The following is a 16,958-nucleotide window of genomic DNA, read 5'->3' as shown; positions in this document are numbered from 1 at the left end:
GGCATGACGGCGTTTTGGCGACAGATTCATCCTGTCGGATTGTGTTTGTGGACCCATTTATCTCGAACACGTCTCTGTGTTTGGCCTGTTGATCAACATCTGATGGATTCATCAGACATCGTTCTCATCGTTCTGTTGTGATTCTCTGATTTGTTTCACAACAGCTTCTTTTAACAGCTCATCTGTTTCCTGTGTGCGTTCTTCTACGCGCTCTGGTGTTCATTTGGTTTGGATTAAAGTTGCTGTAAACAACGCACACCCCGATCAATAAACAAATAAAGCTTATTCAAACACGTCAAAGCGAGAGTTTTTCCCCTCAACGGAGCAAAACACAAACAAACCATACTGTGACATGAGGACAACAAGACTGACGCCCACTTATCGCTGCTGGAAACGGCGAATCAGCATCAGTCTGAGTAGCGTTTTCTCTTTTTGCTCCGTTTTTGGTCTCCACCACCTCCTAATGACGCCAGCTGCTAAACACTCCAATTGGTCTAACTGTGTGTGCGCTCGGACTCGGAGGCTATAAAAATGGAGCTCATGAGACAGAAACCGAACCGTGAACGAGCTGGAGAGGATGTTTGACATGAACCTAACAAGAACTAAAAACACCTTTGAAAAACTGTGGCTGCCTTAAATCCTGAAAAGCTCACATTGTGCAGACCCGGCCTTTCATCTCATCAGCACTTTGTGCCACCCACCCGTGACCCCCCATGTCTGTCTTTCTGCACCAGCATCCAACAGCTCGTTGGTCTCAGTTAGTGGAGGAAAAAGAGATGGAGGAGGGGGCTGTGGAGGATCAGAGGCTTTCTACAGGGAGGGGCCGAAAACCACGGAAAAATGATACGCCCTCCACGAACACAGCTGGTCGGGTAACAAGGAAAAACATCCTCAGAGCGTGCCGGGCAGGAAAATATGATCCAGCCTGAGTCTGAGCCCGAGCCCCCCCCCCCGGCTTCGTCCTTTAGTCTGCAGTTTGTTGGACACAGGTGAGCTGCTCCACCTGCTCCATCAGGCCCAAACACCGAAAAGGGGGAACGTCTCCTTCAGAAGGAGAGGCAGCAACATCTGGACAGAAAACTGCTGAGCTCTCCAGTTCCTCTTTGGATGAAATCTGCGGGTCCGATTTACATTTTTGGAAAACCAACACAGACCAAAAATGGCTCTGTTCCCACTAGGGGAAAGAAATGCAGGCAGGAATTCTCTCTGCGTGTCTGTCACGTCTCTTCTATTTCTCCAAAGAAAAGAAAATTCTCTAAAAACACTAAAAAAAAGCTTTGAATGGGAAAAGAACAGATGAAAGAGCAGAGAGGCGCAAAGAGTGACCGAGAGGGGGGAAAATATCACTGGAGGGCAATTATCTGAGCTATTTCTGGAAGACTGCTTTTCCATCCTCCAGTAGGGATGGAGGGAACAGGGAGGGTCTGTTTGGCAGCTGGCTGGAGGAGGTGGAGGGTGGAGAGACGGGGGGGGCAGAACAAGACGTGGAAGAGGAGGAGAAGTGAAGGAGTGCACCTAAAAACTGTCCAGTACACTGAGAACAGAAGGATAAGAGGATAAAAAACTGAAAGCTGTGATCTCTGAGAAGTGAATAAGACAAAACTAAAATCTGAGCTGCTGTGAGACGAAAACAGAACTCAAACCAAACCTTTCACCTTGAAAGCCCCAAACTTCAGATTCTGAGGTCATTGATTCGGACTACGTCTTCATGATGCCCCGACGGTTTAGAGTTTATATTTTTTAAAGCAGAATGTCGACCCAATACGACCTTTAAATTTGTAATCCTGGAGATCTTTGCTGCTCTATTATTTTCACAGCAGGCGCTCTGAATCTTGAGGGGCATCTGAAGGTGCCTCCAAACGGGACGCCAATGAAATGATGATGATGAACCAACCAACTCCGGCTCTTCAAAGAGAATTATGATGCCGGTTAACTGCCTCAACTACACGTCCATCCAACACGACTAACGCTCTGTCTCCCAAAGGAAGCACCAGCGAAAACAAATATCCTCTCTGACCTTTAAAAACAACAACACGTCCAGCCAGATGTCAGCCGAGCGCCAACATCTGGACGAGCGGTTGGATCAAACCAATCATCGCTCGTTTTCAAGTCCTGCCACCAAACTCGTCTGGAGTCAAGTGAGACAAATTAACACCATGTTTAGTAAAGTACCAACACTCGAGCGGAGAGATGAAAGGGCCGAGAAAAAAGATGAGAGCGAGACGGAGAAAGACAAAGAAGTCGTTAGTGGGCTGCTGCCGAAGGCCAGGAGGCACAGAGGATTAGGAAAGGAGGGAACAGTAAGAGAAGGTGACGACTATCAGATCCTGAAGGATGCTCCACAAGGAACTTTCTGATGAAACTATAATGAATTCTACGACGGCCGATTACAGAGGTTCATTTCACACAGCAACTCTGAAACATCTGCCAGCAAACGGCGTGGGTTTGTTTTTTGTTGGTCCAAACATGGCGGACAGCGGTGACGCATCTCCTCTGGACAATTTTCAGCCATTCAAATCAAATTTATAAACCAAAAATTCATTCAATGGACATCAAGTCTTTATAAAGTTAAACGTTCGATTTAGTTTGGAACAAAGAGTTTTTTCATAATTCTGCAATTTCATGTCCAGACCAAACTAGTGGAACCGAAGAACATCCAAACCTTTTGATATTATTTATGAGTTTATATATTTCTGTGGGGGGGGGCTGAGATGTTCAGTCATCCCAGCAAAGAGGGAAAAAAATTCTGAAGCAGCAGCAGACGAGGGAGGAAAAAAAATAAATAAAAAACTTCAGGCCGTTCTTCAGAGCGAGAGCCCAGAGCCACGAGAGCGGTGGAGCCTGGAGGAGGGGGGGGGGGGGAGGAGGAGGGGGGGTCAGCAGCACAAAGTCTCAGTGTTGCCCCTCGGCGAGGCCTCTGAACAAGGCACAATGGCTGCACTGTCAGCTTCTCCTGCACTCTCAGAGGTCTCCCTGACACCAGGCCTCAATAACCAGCACAGCAACCTTTTCAGGGTCCAGACCAGGTCCGGGCCAACGGTCCGGGTCCAGACCAACGGTCCAGGTCCGGGCCAACGGTCCGGGTCCAGCTGCGGGCTCAAAGACGCCTTTCTGAGCTCAACTGTCGCTGGTTGAGCTGCTCGTTTGTTTTTCGTTTTTGTTTTTTTTCTCTGCTGCTGTTAACAGAATCAAAGATTATCGACGTGTTGCTCGCCCGCCCCCGGGGCATTTTCTCCTTCCTAATGGCTCGTGGGTAGAGCTGCAGAAAACTGGGAGTGGTGGGGGGGTGAAAACACTGTTGTGCATTCGAGGCGACAAAGTGCAGAGTTCAGCAATTTCTCCATAAATGGACAGAGTGAAAGTCTCCATTCAGGAAAAATGAACCATTCAGAGCGGAGAGTGTCATCAATGATTCACTGACGGGACGGGGGGGTGTTTTAAAATTCAGACAGGTCGTCCATTCTTAAAAACAAAGAGCCGGGGTCGCGTGCCGGAGAAGAACCTCCTCAGAGAGATCAGAGCCGAGACATGAGCTCCTTCATTCACGGAGCACGTCGGCGTTCCGGGGAAGAGATCCGACTCTCTGGCAGCAGCCATTAGCCAAATGGAGCAGCTGAAATCCAGCAGACCTTCAGCTTTTTGTCAATCTGCTGCTTTCCTCGACGTCCTGAACACTAAAATATTCATCAGTGTGTTCCATCCATTCATTGTTCAGTCACCAGGTAGACAACGAGCATTCAAGGCTCGACCCGGAATGCTCCGGAAAACTACCCAGAGCCTGAAAGACGTCTCTGCCCAGCAACACGAAACTCCAAAACGGTGTTTAGAAAGGAGAAGTAATGCTGGTTATTGTTTCTGAACTGAAGTTTAGCTCCAGGTAAAAGACCCTGAAGATGTTTTTACAGCTGACTGTAATGTGAGGCCACGGCGTGCTGACCTCTGACCCCCAATGGCCTCAATGGGAGGGGCCATAACGTGTCATTATCGGTGACATCAGTCCGTGTCCCTCCTGTCGTCCAGATCTGGGCGCCATTTTACCTTTTTTACATTTTGCTGCTTTGTTCTTTATTTCCATCAATCTGGTTTTTTATTTTTTTATTGACTTTGGATTTTTCTTTCTTGTGTTATTAAATATTTGTGTTTCTGGCAGCTGAGGCTTTTTGGTTTTCTGTAGCTTGTTAGATTCCATTTTTAGGAGTTTTGTTTATTCTATTTATTGTGTTTTTCTCTCTTAGTTGTATTTTCTTCGTTCTTGTTTGTTTTTTGGGTTTATCTTTTTTCTGTTTTGACAAAATTTTTAGCTTTGACCTTTTTTCAAGGTCTGGCTTGGAGTTATTTTATTCTCTTTGGTTTTAGTTTGTGCTTTTTGCTTTTGGTGTGTTTCAGTTTTATCACTTTCTGGTTTTCCTTTTTTCAGTTCTCTGTAATAACACAAACGTCCTGTGGATAGTTGGCAGCTTGGAGGTTAAATTATAACACACAGAAACGCACGATTACAAAATAAACTGGCTCCTCAGACGGACGCACACAGACAGACACACACTGGGCAGATGAGCTGGCCTGTTCGGGGCTCAGTCTGGTCGATGTGCCCCGGACGGCGAAACAAAGTCGCCTCAATACAGTTTGTGATCATTAGTTGAAACGTCTGTTTCCATGACTTGTTTTCCACGTTCCGGCCTTTCCTGTTTATTCTCCTGCTTGTTTTCCTTCTTTAAATCAGTTGTTTACATCTCTGTCACTTTGTGGACGATCTCATGGCAATTTCATTTTGTTTTATAAATAAGTTTCATTTCACTTGAAAAGAAACAGACGAGTTAAAAAAAAGAAAAAAGTCCCAACAGAAAAACACGGTGCATCAAGACCAGTCAGGGTTTGTGAGGATCCAGCAGAAACTATAACCAGATGAGGTGGGGGGGTCACATCCCCTTCAAGCTTCAAGATGGCACCTCAAACCACCAACACTAACAGGAAACCAACTCCCCCCCCACCCCTGCCCCTCCTGCCCCCCTCCCGACCACAGACACCAAACTATGAAAAGCCCCTCAGCTTTATTTTTTCCTGCGCTGCAGAAAAACCCATTAACTTCATGTGAACATTTCCGAGTGGATCAGTCCTGCGAACGCACGTCATGAAAAGAGGAAGACGAAGACGAGGGGGGGGGGGGGGCAGAGCCAGAGGCAAATCTGAGGAAAATCCCACCGGAGTCTGTCTCCCCGGGGCTGGTGATCACTCCAGGCGACAGGAGGCGCCGCCTCAAGTCAGAAAGCAACGTCACACAGGAGAGTTTTTTTTACCATCATCAGAAATAAGAGCTAAAAAGTTCGCTGCAGGGAGACAATTAGCATCAAGACTTTTGTGTCTGATAGACAGCGTGGCTTCAGTCGACGTTGGCCGTTTTGTTGTTTCAAAACTTCATGATTAAAAAAAATATATATAGAAACGTGTGGGTGTGATCTCTGCGGCAGGATTCATTAACCAGAACTGGAACATGAATCCCCTTTAAACTAACACAGCGTTATGAGAAGAAGAAGAATCCATGTCTGGTTCTGCTGCTTTGCTTTGATCCGATTTTAAAGCACATTAAACTATGAATTATGCTCCTATCTGATGTATGGACAATTAAAACGTTGGTTTGGAAAACGTCCTCAGCAGGAATCGCTGCAGCAAAAACAAAAACAAACGATTGAGTTTTATGATGCAAAGTTATGAAAATCCTTTCATGTTAATTTGGAGCAGCTGGATGAGCTTTATCATATTTTAACCCCTCTAAACTCCCAGACTTCCAGACATCACGTTGTCTTCAGCGTGAGGAGAAGTTGCTGAGAGTTTATTGTGTTGACAGAATGTTGACAGAAGACAATCAGATTTTTGGAGCAGAACTCCTGATCAGATAAATATAGAAGGACCCAAACACATGAGAGGAACTTTCTGTTCATCAGCTGGAAGATCAACCTGGATGAAGAACTGTTTGTTTATCAAGAAGACAGCTGCGACAGCTGCGACATCTAACAGCTTATGCAAAATGAGTAAACGGCGTCCCACCGACCTTTTTCCCAGGGTGCTGAGCGGCGTGCTGAGGCTCAGTGACGCTCGTGCAGCTGGGGGGTTACGGCGGGTCAACCTGGGGGTGCCCGACTCCGCCTTCACAGACTCGGCCTTGTGAGCCGGGCTTGCTCCGGGTTTGATGTTGAGGTCCTTCAGGACGTCGTAGTTGATCTTGGAGGAGATCTTTTTCTGCTCCAGCATCTTCCCGATGGCCTCGTCCGCCGTGCTGGCTCGGATCGGCGGCCGCCGCTTCCCGGAGCTCCTTGGCTGGAACGAAGATTAAAACATTTATTAAAAAGCAGCTGGACTGCTCAAAGACTTCTGTGGAAACAAATCACGATTAAAGGCCTCGTGGTCTTCAGTAAATTTAGTCCATATCCACCCAGCAGCCGGTCAGATGTTATCTGCTTCCCCCGGGATCCAGACTATCTGCGCTCAGACCAATTCAGCAATCAAATTTACAGCAGAACTCATTTCAGTTTATCTCAATTAAGGCGGCAGATTGAGGTCTTCAGATTCTCCTCCCTCCGATTTACGGCCCACATCGGTTTTCTTCTCCTGGAACTTCACGTCTTCAGTCTCAGCAGATCTGACCCGCCGTGTGATTTATTTACAGACCAGGCAGCTGATCAGACCTCCGTTCTTCTGCAGTTAAGAGTCCACAGAAGCCAAAAGCAGAAACAGGGAGGGAACCGGTTCCACAGGACCGTCTGATTATCTCCAGACTGAACATGTGGATGATCACGGACTCTCTTCATTCAGTATTTCATTTTATTTATTTATTTAACTTTAATTCATCCAAATGGCTGGATTTAAGTTTCTGAATACAAACTGAGCATGCAGGTCTACCTTTAGACCGGACGGACCTTGAACTGTTTGTGGTTGAATAAATCCTGCAGATCGGGCTTTGTCTGACCACCAGACTTCCTGTTTGCCCGCCTGCCTTTATCTCAGTTAAAGTTAAAGTTATCGGCCGTTACCTTCTTCTCCTTGTAGATGCCGAGCTCCTTCTCCTTCGCTATCTTCGCCTCCTTCTCTGGAAAAAAAAAACAAAACAAAAACACAATGAGTCTGAAAGCACAAACTCTGAGATAACAATATCAACACAATGCTGGGGGGAGTCACAGCAGGCCGTGAGTTTAAACGAGCTGGAGGTTTGACTGATGAAAACGGCGTAAAATGAAACCTTTCTGCTCTTTGAGGTAGTCTGAGTTTTCTGCCATCCACAGCGCCGTCTTGATTTTGATTTCTTTGTCATCCAGCAGATACTGCAGAGAGGCAGAGTTCAGGGAGAAGTCAGCAGCACAACACAATGAGAAAATGGAGATGTGAGTTTAGTGCCGTTACTTTAATTTTATTATGTATTTTACACAAAAATCTTTATTCTGACCGCTGTGTTGATTCATACATGACTATTTCAACGTGACTTAGTACGAAGAAGCAGGACTTCTCCTGAACGTCACTAAAGCTGTCGAGATTCAGCAGCAGGTACGTACCAGCTCGATCTCGCTGTCATCGATCCCGCTCAGGTCCAGCTCGCCGCTGTCGGCAGCACCATCTGTCAAACACACACACACACACACACACTTAGACAATTCTTGCTGGAATGCACATTTTTCACGGCTGCTCCAACATCCCAGAGGCCAAAAACAGGAAACAGCAGCTGCCCCCCCCCCCAAAAAAAAAATTAAAATAAATAAATAAGAGCGTGCTGCTGCATATCCTCCTGGTGGACCAACTTCCATCAGGGTGAATCAGCAGATAAAACATTAACAGGCTTATCTGGCGTCTGAGCGGCTCCACCTTAACGCACTTTCCATTCAATTACGATGTGCTTACTAGATTGCAGCTCCGCTTTGTTTTGGAGCCGCAGAGATGCTGAAATGGCAATTTGCATTTTTCGCGCCGAGGCGCTGGTGAGGCCTGAGACGAGACAAGCTCTCCCCGACTTTTACCCGCCACGGGAGCTGATGGGGAGGACGGGACAGGAAGTCTCTTTTTATTATCGTTAGCGAGTTGACAAAAGAAAGCTGCGTTTGGAATCCTCGGGTGAGAACACGGTTCAGCTTCGGAGGAGAAAGGTTCAAAGGAAATGTGGAAGACGATGACAAAAAGGAGACAAAAGATTATTTTGGATGTCTTTGACAGGTGGAAGGAAACTCATCAACAGGAAACGTGGCAGCTTTTACCTGATTAGCTGTTTGGGAACAAAGTTCGGCTGCCAGCAGACATCAGACAGTCAATCAGGCAGAGAAATGTTTTAAAGCAGCACATTTGTGGGAGTCTTTAACTTCTCTCATCTTTCTGCCTTTGACACTTTCACAGTGACACCCCCCCCCCTGCCTGGGGCAAACCCTCCTAATGCCCCCACCTCAAACTCCCAACAGGGCGGCAGCTTCAAAGAAGAGCCACCTGAGTCCACAGGCAGCTTTTCTGCTTCATTAAGGAGAGACAGGTGCTCGGAGGGGGAGGAAACACAGTGAGGGGTGTGTTCGGTGGGGGGGGGGTAAATCTAGTCAGACATTTGAGTTCAGTTCACAGATTGGAGCTTCCTTAAAAAAGAATCAGCCCCGGAGGGAAGAGGCAGGTCAGTCACTATCTGCCGGGCCCAGCCCTCCAAGAACTTCCTCCCCGTGAAGTGTGAGGGCGAGATAAGACGGAGACAAGCCTGGGGAGAGATGAGCCGCTCTGGGAGGCAGAGAGACGGCGAGACGAAGAGCCGATAAGACCGGTCCAACCCCGGAGAGGGGGGTGGGGCCAATTACCGAGTTATTATTCAGCCGCCGCTCTGATATATCTACACACCGACTAATTTGATCAAACACAGGAAGTGCAAAAGAATCTGCAGAGTTTCACAGCGACGGTTACTCGTTCACTTTTTATAAAACGCAGGCAGCAGAAGGAGGTCCAGGTCCTGATATCGGTTCTGGTTCTGAGCCTGATTTTAAAACGGGTTCTGATCTGTCTTTAATATCAGCCCGGACAGTCCAGGGCTCCTTCATCCTCACTGTTTATCAGCCGTCACAGTAAATCTCTGTTCAGGCTCCCTCATCCTCCAGTTTCAAACACTCGGTTTCTGTTTTTTAAGGTTATCGACAACAGTTCAGCTGCAGTTGCAAGCTGAAACAGCAGCGTTCAGTCCTTTAAACTCCAGTTTGGAGAAGCTCTGCTTTCCTGTTGAGGAAAACGGCGGCTCTGAGCAGAAAATACAGGACGTCTTTGTTCGCTTTCAGCAGTTTGAAGGTCAAGTCGTCGCTTTTTAAGACTCATTTCAGTCAGTAATTAAAGAGCAGAGAGTTCAGACAGATGATTTAACTCTCATACTTCTGAACATCTGCAAACTTTCTGAGGAACTGAAGTCCAAAAATTATAAAACAAACAGAACAACCGTTTAATATTTCATCAAGTCTGTGTGTTTAATCTTTGACACAATGGAGGAGGGATTTCTCATCTGCTGAGAGGTGATCGTCAGATTCCTCAACGATTTAATCAGCGTAGTTTTGATTGAACAGATAAATTCGTCCTTCTCGCTTCACTCTGTTTGTTTGTTCTGTCTGATGAACAAATACCAGTCTGGAGTGAAAGAGAGAAATTAAAATGAACAAACAGCTTCAGATGAACTGAATTACAAAGGCAGACCGGCAGCAGGAAGTGAAACCTCCAGCCTTTCAAAGAGGAAATCGCCTCCCTGGTGACCTCGTCCTCGACCACTTCCTGTCGGCCTGAGGCAGCTCAGAGGGACTTCGTTTATCTTTCCAGGATTGGAACGTCGAGGACGCTGATGCATCATCTGTGTTTTACTGCACGGACAGCGAATGTGCCACGACACGGGTGTCGTCTGCCGTTTCCCTGGCAACGTGGATTTAAGATTTAATCAGATGAACTGATGGTCAGAATGAACGTTGAGGACGACCTCAATGACCTTCACCTCGTGGAAATAAACTGCTGCGGCAGCACAAAGTGAAGAGCTCCACGTCCGTTTGTTGTCCCATAATGCACCAGGACTCAACACCGGGCAACGACATCATGGACCTGACTGCCTTGTTTTTGTGCTGTGTGTGTGTCAGCTCCTCCATTTTACGCCAAATTAAATTTCCTCTGCCGGCGACTCCCGGCCTGAAAACGCATCAAGTCAGAGGCAGAGCCAGACGGCGTAGCGGCGATCGTGGTCAGAACCCGAAGGCGGTGAACTCGATCGCCCCGTTTTCTCCACACACACACACACACACCGGTAACCTGACGCCACATTCACCCCTCCCCCCTCCCGCACCCACACATCTCTCCCTCCCCCCGCAGCGGCAGGCCTGTCTGATGTGGTCAAGAGAATGAGGTGCTTCACTACAGAGACCCTCTAACACCAAAGAAGAAGAATAAAGGAAAAGACAAAGAAATGCGCCCCGCAGGAACAAACGCCAACAGGTGAAGGGGGGAGAGACCAAAACCAGCAGCTTGTTAGTCTTTTCACACCTTCTCACTGTGAGCCGACATTACGCCGTCCTCCAGCCACAAAAAAGAAAAATATGTTCAGCGGCTCTGCAAACTTCTCCAACAGCTGAAATACAGCTTTTGTTGAGGAATCCACATTTGTTCCCATTGATTATTGATTTTAAAGGGGGCAGCACCAGTTTGGGTTTTCTGTCAACTCAATATCCTTTCAAACTTTTTGTTAGACTCATCTTTTAACGTTTACAGGTAAATAAATTTAAAGTGCTCTTTTGTATTTTGTATTTTTACAGGAATCAGTTTCACTCACATTAACGAAGCTTTGGCACCTTTATTGTTCATAAAATTCAGAAATGTGACAGAAATCCCAAAAATAAGAAGGAGCGCCAGTTGAACTGCAGAATCAGCTTCTGGAGAGAAAAAAATGGACGATTATAAATATGCAAAACGTACACATAATAGACAACCAAGACAATAAGCAAGAAGACAGCTAATGTCTTCTTCTGTTTTACTTTTCAGCTTTCTGCTGATAAAAATCAGAGCCAACTACAGTGAACCAAACAAAAAGTAAATCTGGGTTTGGATACGAAAACAATGTTTTCTTTCACGTCCAAAGTTACAGAAACTCTTGACGTTCAGGTGAGAGCTGATGGCTAACCCCATCAGGATCACTAAGACAAAAGAGTTTGGCCTTTTCATTGGTTTTGCTGCGAATAAGAAATCACAAGCCTCGTCCTTTAAAAAGAGACAACAAATATATATAAATGGGAGAGGAAAATACCAGCGAGGGTCGGGGAACAAAAGGAGGGAGAAATAATGAGGAAAAGTAGCAGAGAAAGAAAAAGAGGCTGAGCAGGAAAGATTAGGACAGAAAGAATGAAGTAGGTTGGAGATTGAGAGACAAAAGGCTGATGGAGGGAAGCAGCAGGAGGGAAGACATGAAGGAACGAGCCGGCAGCAGCTGAAAGCGAAGACAAAGGAGTTGAAAACTGAGGAAATAAATGGAGGAGACAGTCGGTGAGAGAAAGAAGAGAAAGAGGCTAATAGAGAAAAGAGACGGAGACGGGCAGGAGGAGGAGGGAGAGAAAAGGGAGGTTTAGGAGGAGTTCACTGATCTCCTTCTAATCCTGAGCTGTATTTCATTTCGGCCTCATCTGAGGAAGAATGACAGGGACAGAACAGATGAGCAGAGAGCGGGAAGAAAAATGATGGAAGTCACACCGGCAAAATTAAAAAGGAAGCGTCAGTCTGCCGACTCCTCCGCTCCCTTCATCCTCCCTCCCTCCCTCTCCTTTCCAAAAAACAAAGTGTGTGTGTGTGTGTGTGTGATCTGCAGGATGAATGGAGCTGTGACGCCCTGGTGCTGCAGGATCACCCATCATCCACACTTCAAACGGAGCCCACATTATCCGGACTCGTAGCTCTTGATGTCAGCAACAATCCTGATCCTCTCCTACACTCAAACGCCCCTCCCTCGACCTGCGCGAGGCCGCGGGCAGGAAAGGCCGGCACAAAGGGATTCTGTCCATGAAAACTATGATGAAGTGAGAAAAGTGAAATCACAGATGTAAAAGGACGGCAAGAACAAAAAGATAAGTCGATCTACGAAAAGACGAACAGACAGCTCGATCACGGTGCCGCTTTCAGGTCTTAAACACAGAGCTGGAGACAGGTGGCGACTAGCTTAGCTTAGCATAAACCCTTTAAGGCAGCTAGCTAACGAACACATTATATCCTGTTTGTTCAATCTGGACACGAATGGAAACACACAAACAACAACATGTGGGAGAGGGTTACATATTGGAACTATTTCCTGACAAACAACAGAGAGTTTATCCATCCGCCCAGCACTTCCTGCCAAGCTAAGCTAACTGCATCCTGCTTCTCGCTGCATTTCTCCCTCACTCTCACAAAGAAATTCAAGTTCCTCCAATATTCAACTCTGTGACGTCACCTGCAGGTTTCTGAGACGGTGTGCAGCGTACCGCTTTACCGGCGCCATCTTGGCCCCACTAAACTCAGGCCACGCCCCCCATACAGTGACCATGGCGAAGAAATCACGTTTATTTGGACACCAACATGAGAGACTGAATGCTCGTTGAAAAATACTCCAGGTTTCGGCAAATAAAACAAAAAAAAGAAGGCAAATCCTCCGAAGTTTAAAGTCATTTACTAATATCTGATATTTTCACTTTGAATAGCGACTTAAATTGAGATGAATCTCAACGGTAACGTGCTGCAATAGAAGAACAGAGCATCAAAACTGTAGTTTTAGTTTTATAACACAAATAGAAGTAATAACGGCCTTTAAATCATCAGGAATCAGCATTATTCCTGGAGCCTGTCGACTCCAACACCAGCAGCAGCAGCAGCAGGGATTGGTGACATTTTCCTGCATGCAGCAGAAACTTTCAAACGACTGACAGCTTCCACCAACCGGATCGTACGACACCCCCTCTCCGTTTCACCGCTGCATGTCTCAGGACCCCGTTGGTTCGGGGCCTCAAATGCAAAAATAGACAGAAAGGGAGGGAGTAAAGAGAAAAACCCACAGCAGCTCCCGGCGTTAAAGTTCCTCCCTGCAGTTGTGTGAGGTAACGGGCTCGGTGCCAGCTCTGCCCACCCCCCGGAGAAATAACCAGCCAGCCGAGGCAATAAATAGACCGAGAGGTTCTCGCTGACACGGGCAGGACGGGCCAGCCCATCAAAACCGGACCTCCCGACCGTGGAGAAGCCCAGACCGAGCGTACACCCCCCCAGAAAGAGCAGGGAGGGACGTACATACAGGAGCTGCCTCCAGTTGCACAAAAAATAAAACTGAATGTCACAAAAATGTTAAATTATCTCAGCTGATTCCAGGAACTGTTTAAAATCAACACACACGTTGTTTACACAAACACAACAACAGGAAGTCCAATTAAAAGTGTTCTTTCTTTCCCTCCAGCAGACTGCTCCTTAATTTTGTGAAACTTTATTTTACTTTCTAACAACAGAAGCTTAAAGAAGCTCTGTGATCAAAGAAACTTAAAACTTCTTCATCAGCACGGAGCTCAAATAATAATATTAATAAAAAAAACTGCTCTTAATATTTCAGTTTAATTTAAACATCATTCAGATCAATGGCTTTCTAAATTCATTTGTGTGAAGAAGCTGCACCTTTTTCATCACGAGCTTGATGAGATCTAATATTTTTTAGATGTCATTTTCTTGCCGAGCCAGTGCAGAGATGATATTTATAGTTAAACCAGCTGCAGCGTTACGCTTTTTCTTTTTGGAGTTTTAAAACTGAAACTTCTGATGATGCTCACGTCATTTCGCTTTGAGTCCACGTTGTCCTTTTTACATGAAACGACTCATCTGTTCTCAGTCCATCTGTTAATATTTCTGCTTTCTCTGTACTGGAGACACAACGTGGACAGAATTCTGGACTTTTGTTTCCATTGTGATCTCAAACCAGCCGTGATGTTTATCATCTACCTCTCTCTGCCTGCGTCCTCCCATAAACCGCACAAAGTTTTGACTTTTCAGCAACTTCCCGTGTTTTAAATAAACGTTTTTGATTAAAGACATTTTGTCCCGCTTCCATATTCTTCCTCTTTTTTTCCTTTTTCAAAACAGTCGGTAATTTTACGTTTAAGTTTTAAAGCAGGAGTGGATTTCATGAACGGCTCCCTGGTCTGTCACAGGAAGAAGAAGCCAGAGAATGCGGAGGGTTTAATGTTTGCGTTGTTCTGTGCCGGAATCAAACATTTGAAACGTTGGTCTGCTGCCACAGGAATGTTTAGCCAAATGTTGGCTTTTCCACGCAGATGAATCACCGCTCTATGTCCCACATCCATCAGGCCGCTCACTTACGAAACATTTACAAACTTTCTGTGGAAGTAATCAGGAGAGGAGACGTCAAATCAAAGGGAAGCTCCGCCCTCTGATCTTCCGCCGCTGTGACTCATCATCAGAGAAGATCTGCTGATGAGAAGTGGCAGCGTGCTTTTTGTTTGGAGGACCCACTTTCCTTCAACTTCTGCTGCTATCAATGATTTTGTTTTTGTTTTTCTGGAGGAAATGAGCAGGAGGCAGGAAACAGAAAAGCGCCTCATCACTGCAACGCATTCAGCTAAGAAAAAGAGGAAGAACTTTCTTGATGGTTTATTTATACAATCTGAGAAGATCGTCACTCCATACATATTAAAATATAAATTAAAAAAAAAAAAAAAAAAAAGACTCATTGTCCTCATGTCACTCTGCTGAATTTGGATTTCAGGATTTGATATTGATCAGCTGGCTCCTACAGTGGCAGCCTGTTAGTGTTATCAGCTGACAGGTTATAAATAAGGAAACTCCCTCCCACCTCATAGAAAACTGTCTGAGTCACTGCCGGATCAGGGTGGGACCCCTGATAAAAGAAAGGGGGGGCAGGGATCCAGGAGGTGAGACTGTAAACGCTGTGACGCAACAGCCCGAGGCGAGCGGCCTCCCGCCTTCGCCTGCCCACTAAACGGTAGCTGTCATCTCCCGTCAGGCTGGCGGCGGCAGACGAGACGGCTTCCCTTCCCCTTTTCTCTCCCCGGGCCAGAAGACGCACATCATCTCCAATCACAGCCGGCTGCTGTGACAGGCCGCCCACCAGAGACACTGACTGCTAACTGCTATCTCTCACACACACACGGCTGCTGCTGAGGTAGCTCAGCTTGTACTGACTCATTGAAAGTGTGCGACTGTTTGTCCACAGAGAGCAGAGTGAGCCTGAAATAAACATGAAGCCGCTCCTCTTCTTCTTCGTCTTCTCCTCCATCGTCGTCGTCTTCTGCTGTGTGTCGGTGACACCCGTCTCCCTGCGCTGTCATCGCCTCCCGACTCTGTCACTTCCCTCCTCCGAGAAGTCGTGTCCATCTCTCCATATGTCCGTCAGGCTCTATTGTAGCGCCCCAGGCACCGAACACACACATACACAGGCCTATCCAGCTGTCCCACAGCAGCAGACAGGAAACAAGCAAATGGATAAGTTTGAACGGAGCAGCTGCTTGAATTACTGATGAGCTATTATTAATTAAAGAGGCTGGTTTTTACTGTCCGACCGCTGCAGCTCCTGATTGAACAACAACAGTAAATCAAATATTTATCCGACAGGTGCGGAGATTCGTGTCCCACTAACGAGCTTCTGTATCCTGAAGTGAACCAGCAGACAAACGGTACACGACGTAGCTCTTCTTCAGCTTCAGCCATTAACACGCTCTATAAGACAAAAGGCTGACTGTGTTAGCATGCTAATTTAATAAAAGAAAAGAAGGGCTGCAGATCTGTTTTTTTTTTTTTACAGCTCTAAATGCTAACATGCATTTTTCAAAGCGGCAGTCTGACCATCCACTGATTCATTTACTGAGATGATTGGACAAGTAATTGTTTCAGTTTTAAGAAAAAAATTCTCCATATTTTCATTTTCCTCGGATCAGCAGCTCATTTTTTTTCCTGGTATAATAAATAAATCTATCATCTACTCAGACATGTGCTTTAAACTCCAAACATCAGAGTCAGCTGACTGATATCAAGCTGATATTGGAACTGGAAGTCAGCGACTGTCTGCTCCAGGACCAGAAATGATCTCGGAAAACAGAAAACAGACAGAAGAGCCGAGTTACTCCCTGCTCCTTTTTTTTTTTTTTAAACACAGCTGAGATCTGTCCCGAACAGATTCTGCTGTTATTTTCATTCAAAGAGGCTTTGGGTGAACTTTCCTTTGTTTTACAAATCTGTAGAAACCTTAAAAACAGGACAGCTGTTGCATTTGTATCAAGTCATTTACACCAAACAGCAGGAAACCTTTGACCTCGCTGCCTTTCTCCTCATTTGCATCCCAAAACAAAAAAGGCGCATGTGATCCTGTTCTCTTCGGACGAGGAGGGAAAGTGTGGCTGCCGCTTTGCATTTCCTCTCCTGTGTGGATGCGGAGACGAGACAGTTGCTGCTCATTTGAAAGACAACTCATCTGCTGAGCGGCGTCACTTTCCAAAACCAAATCACGAAGGCTCCTTTAATACAAGCCGATGAAGACTGCAGCTCTGTCTACTGACCATCAGGGAGCAGCTCCACTGTAGAGCAAAGTCAGACTGGATTGAAGTCTATGGGAAAATGTCCCGCCTCAGTAAACATTTTCCTGATGAGTTTCTGGTCTCAGTCTGAAATACAACATTTCAGAATAATAAAAAAAAAAAGGGACCCTGGAGTTTTTTTCTTTTGTTGGTGGTAAAAATGGCCGAATGGTTGGACGAGCTGTGTTCACTGAGGTAGTTAAGGTCGGGCCAAACGTCATTGATTGAATTAAGTGCCCTGCTGAAAAAACATGTGCTTCAATCAATGCCGCCTCTAATGGCGCGGCGTCGAGCTCCCCGAAGACCACGGCCACAGACGAGCGGGACAAATGTGGCACCAAGGTGCCGGAGTCACGTTCCCTCCTCAGCCTGGACTGGGCCGGC

The 16,958-nt window shown here is 46.3% G+C and overlaps 1 protein-coding gene across 1 annotated transcript in view; it reads right to left on the bottom strand.

Annotated features, from left to right (window-relative positions):
• The window catches only part of brf1a (BRF1 general transcription factor IIIB subunit a), a 64,529-nt gene that overhangs the window by 15,526 nt on the left and 32,045 nt on the right, over positions 1-16,958 (bottom strand). Inside the window, exons 13-16 of the mRNA XM_029493549.1 lie at positions 7,542-7,603; positions 7,232-7,313; positions 7,026-7,081; positions 6,047-6,312 (exon numbers count right to left, since the gene is read on the bottom strand). Coding sequence (XP_029349409.1) covers positions 6,047-6,312; positions 7,026-7,081; positions 7,232-7,313; positions 7,542-7,603 — 466 coding nt within the window. The remainder of the gene's footprint in view (positions 1-6,046; positions 6,313-7,025; positions 7,082-7,231; positions 7,314-7,541; positions 7,604-16,958) is intronic.

Source organism: Echeneis naucrates, chromosome 22 (assembly GCF_900963305.1).
Source record: "Echeneis naucrates chromosome 22, fEcheNa1.1, whole genome shotgun sequence".
Taxonomy (NCBI): Eukaryota; Metazoa; Chordata; class Actinopteri; order Carangiformes; family Echeneidae; genus Echeneis; species Echeneis naucrates.
The sequence above is the reverse complement of the archived record's forward strand: the minus strand, read 5'-3'. Positions and strand labels throughout refer to the sequence as shown.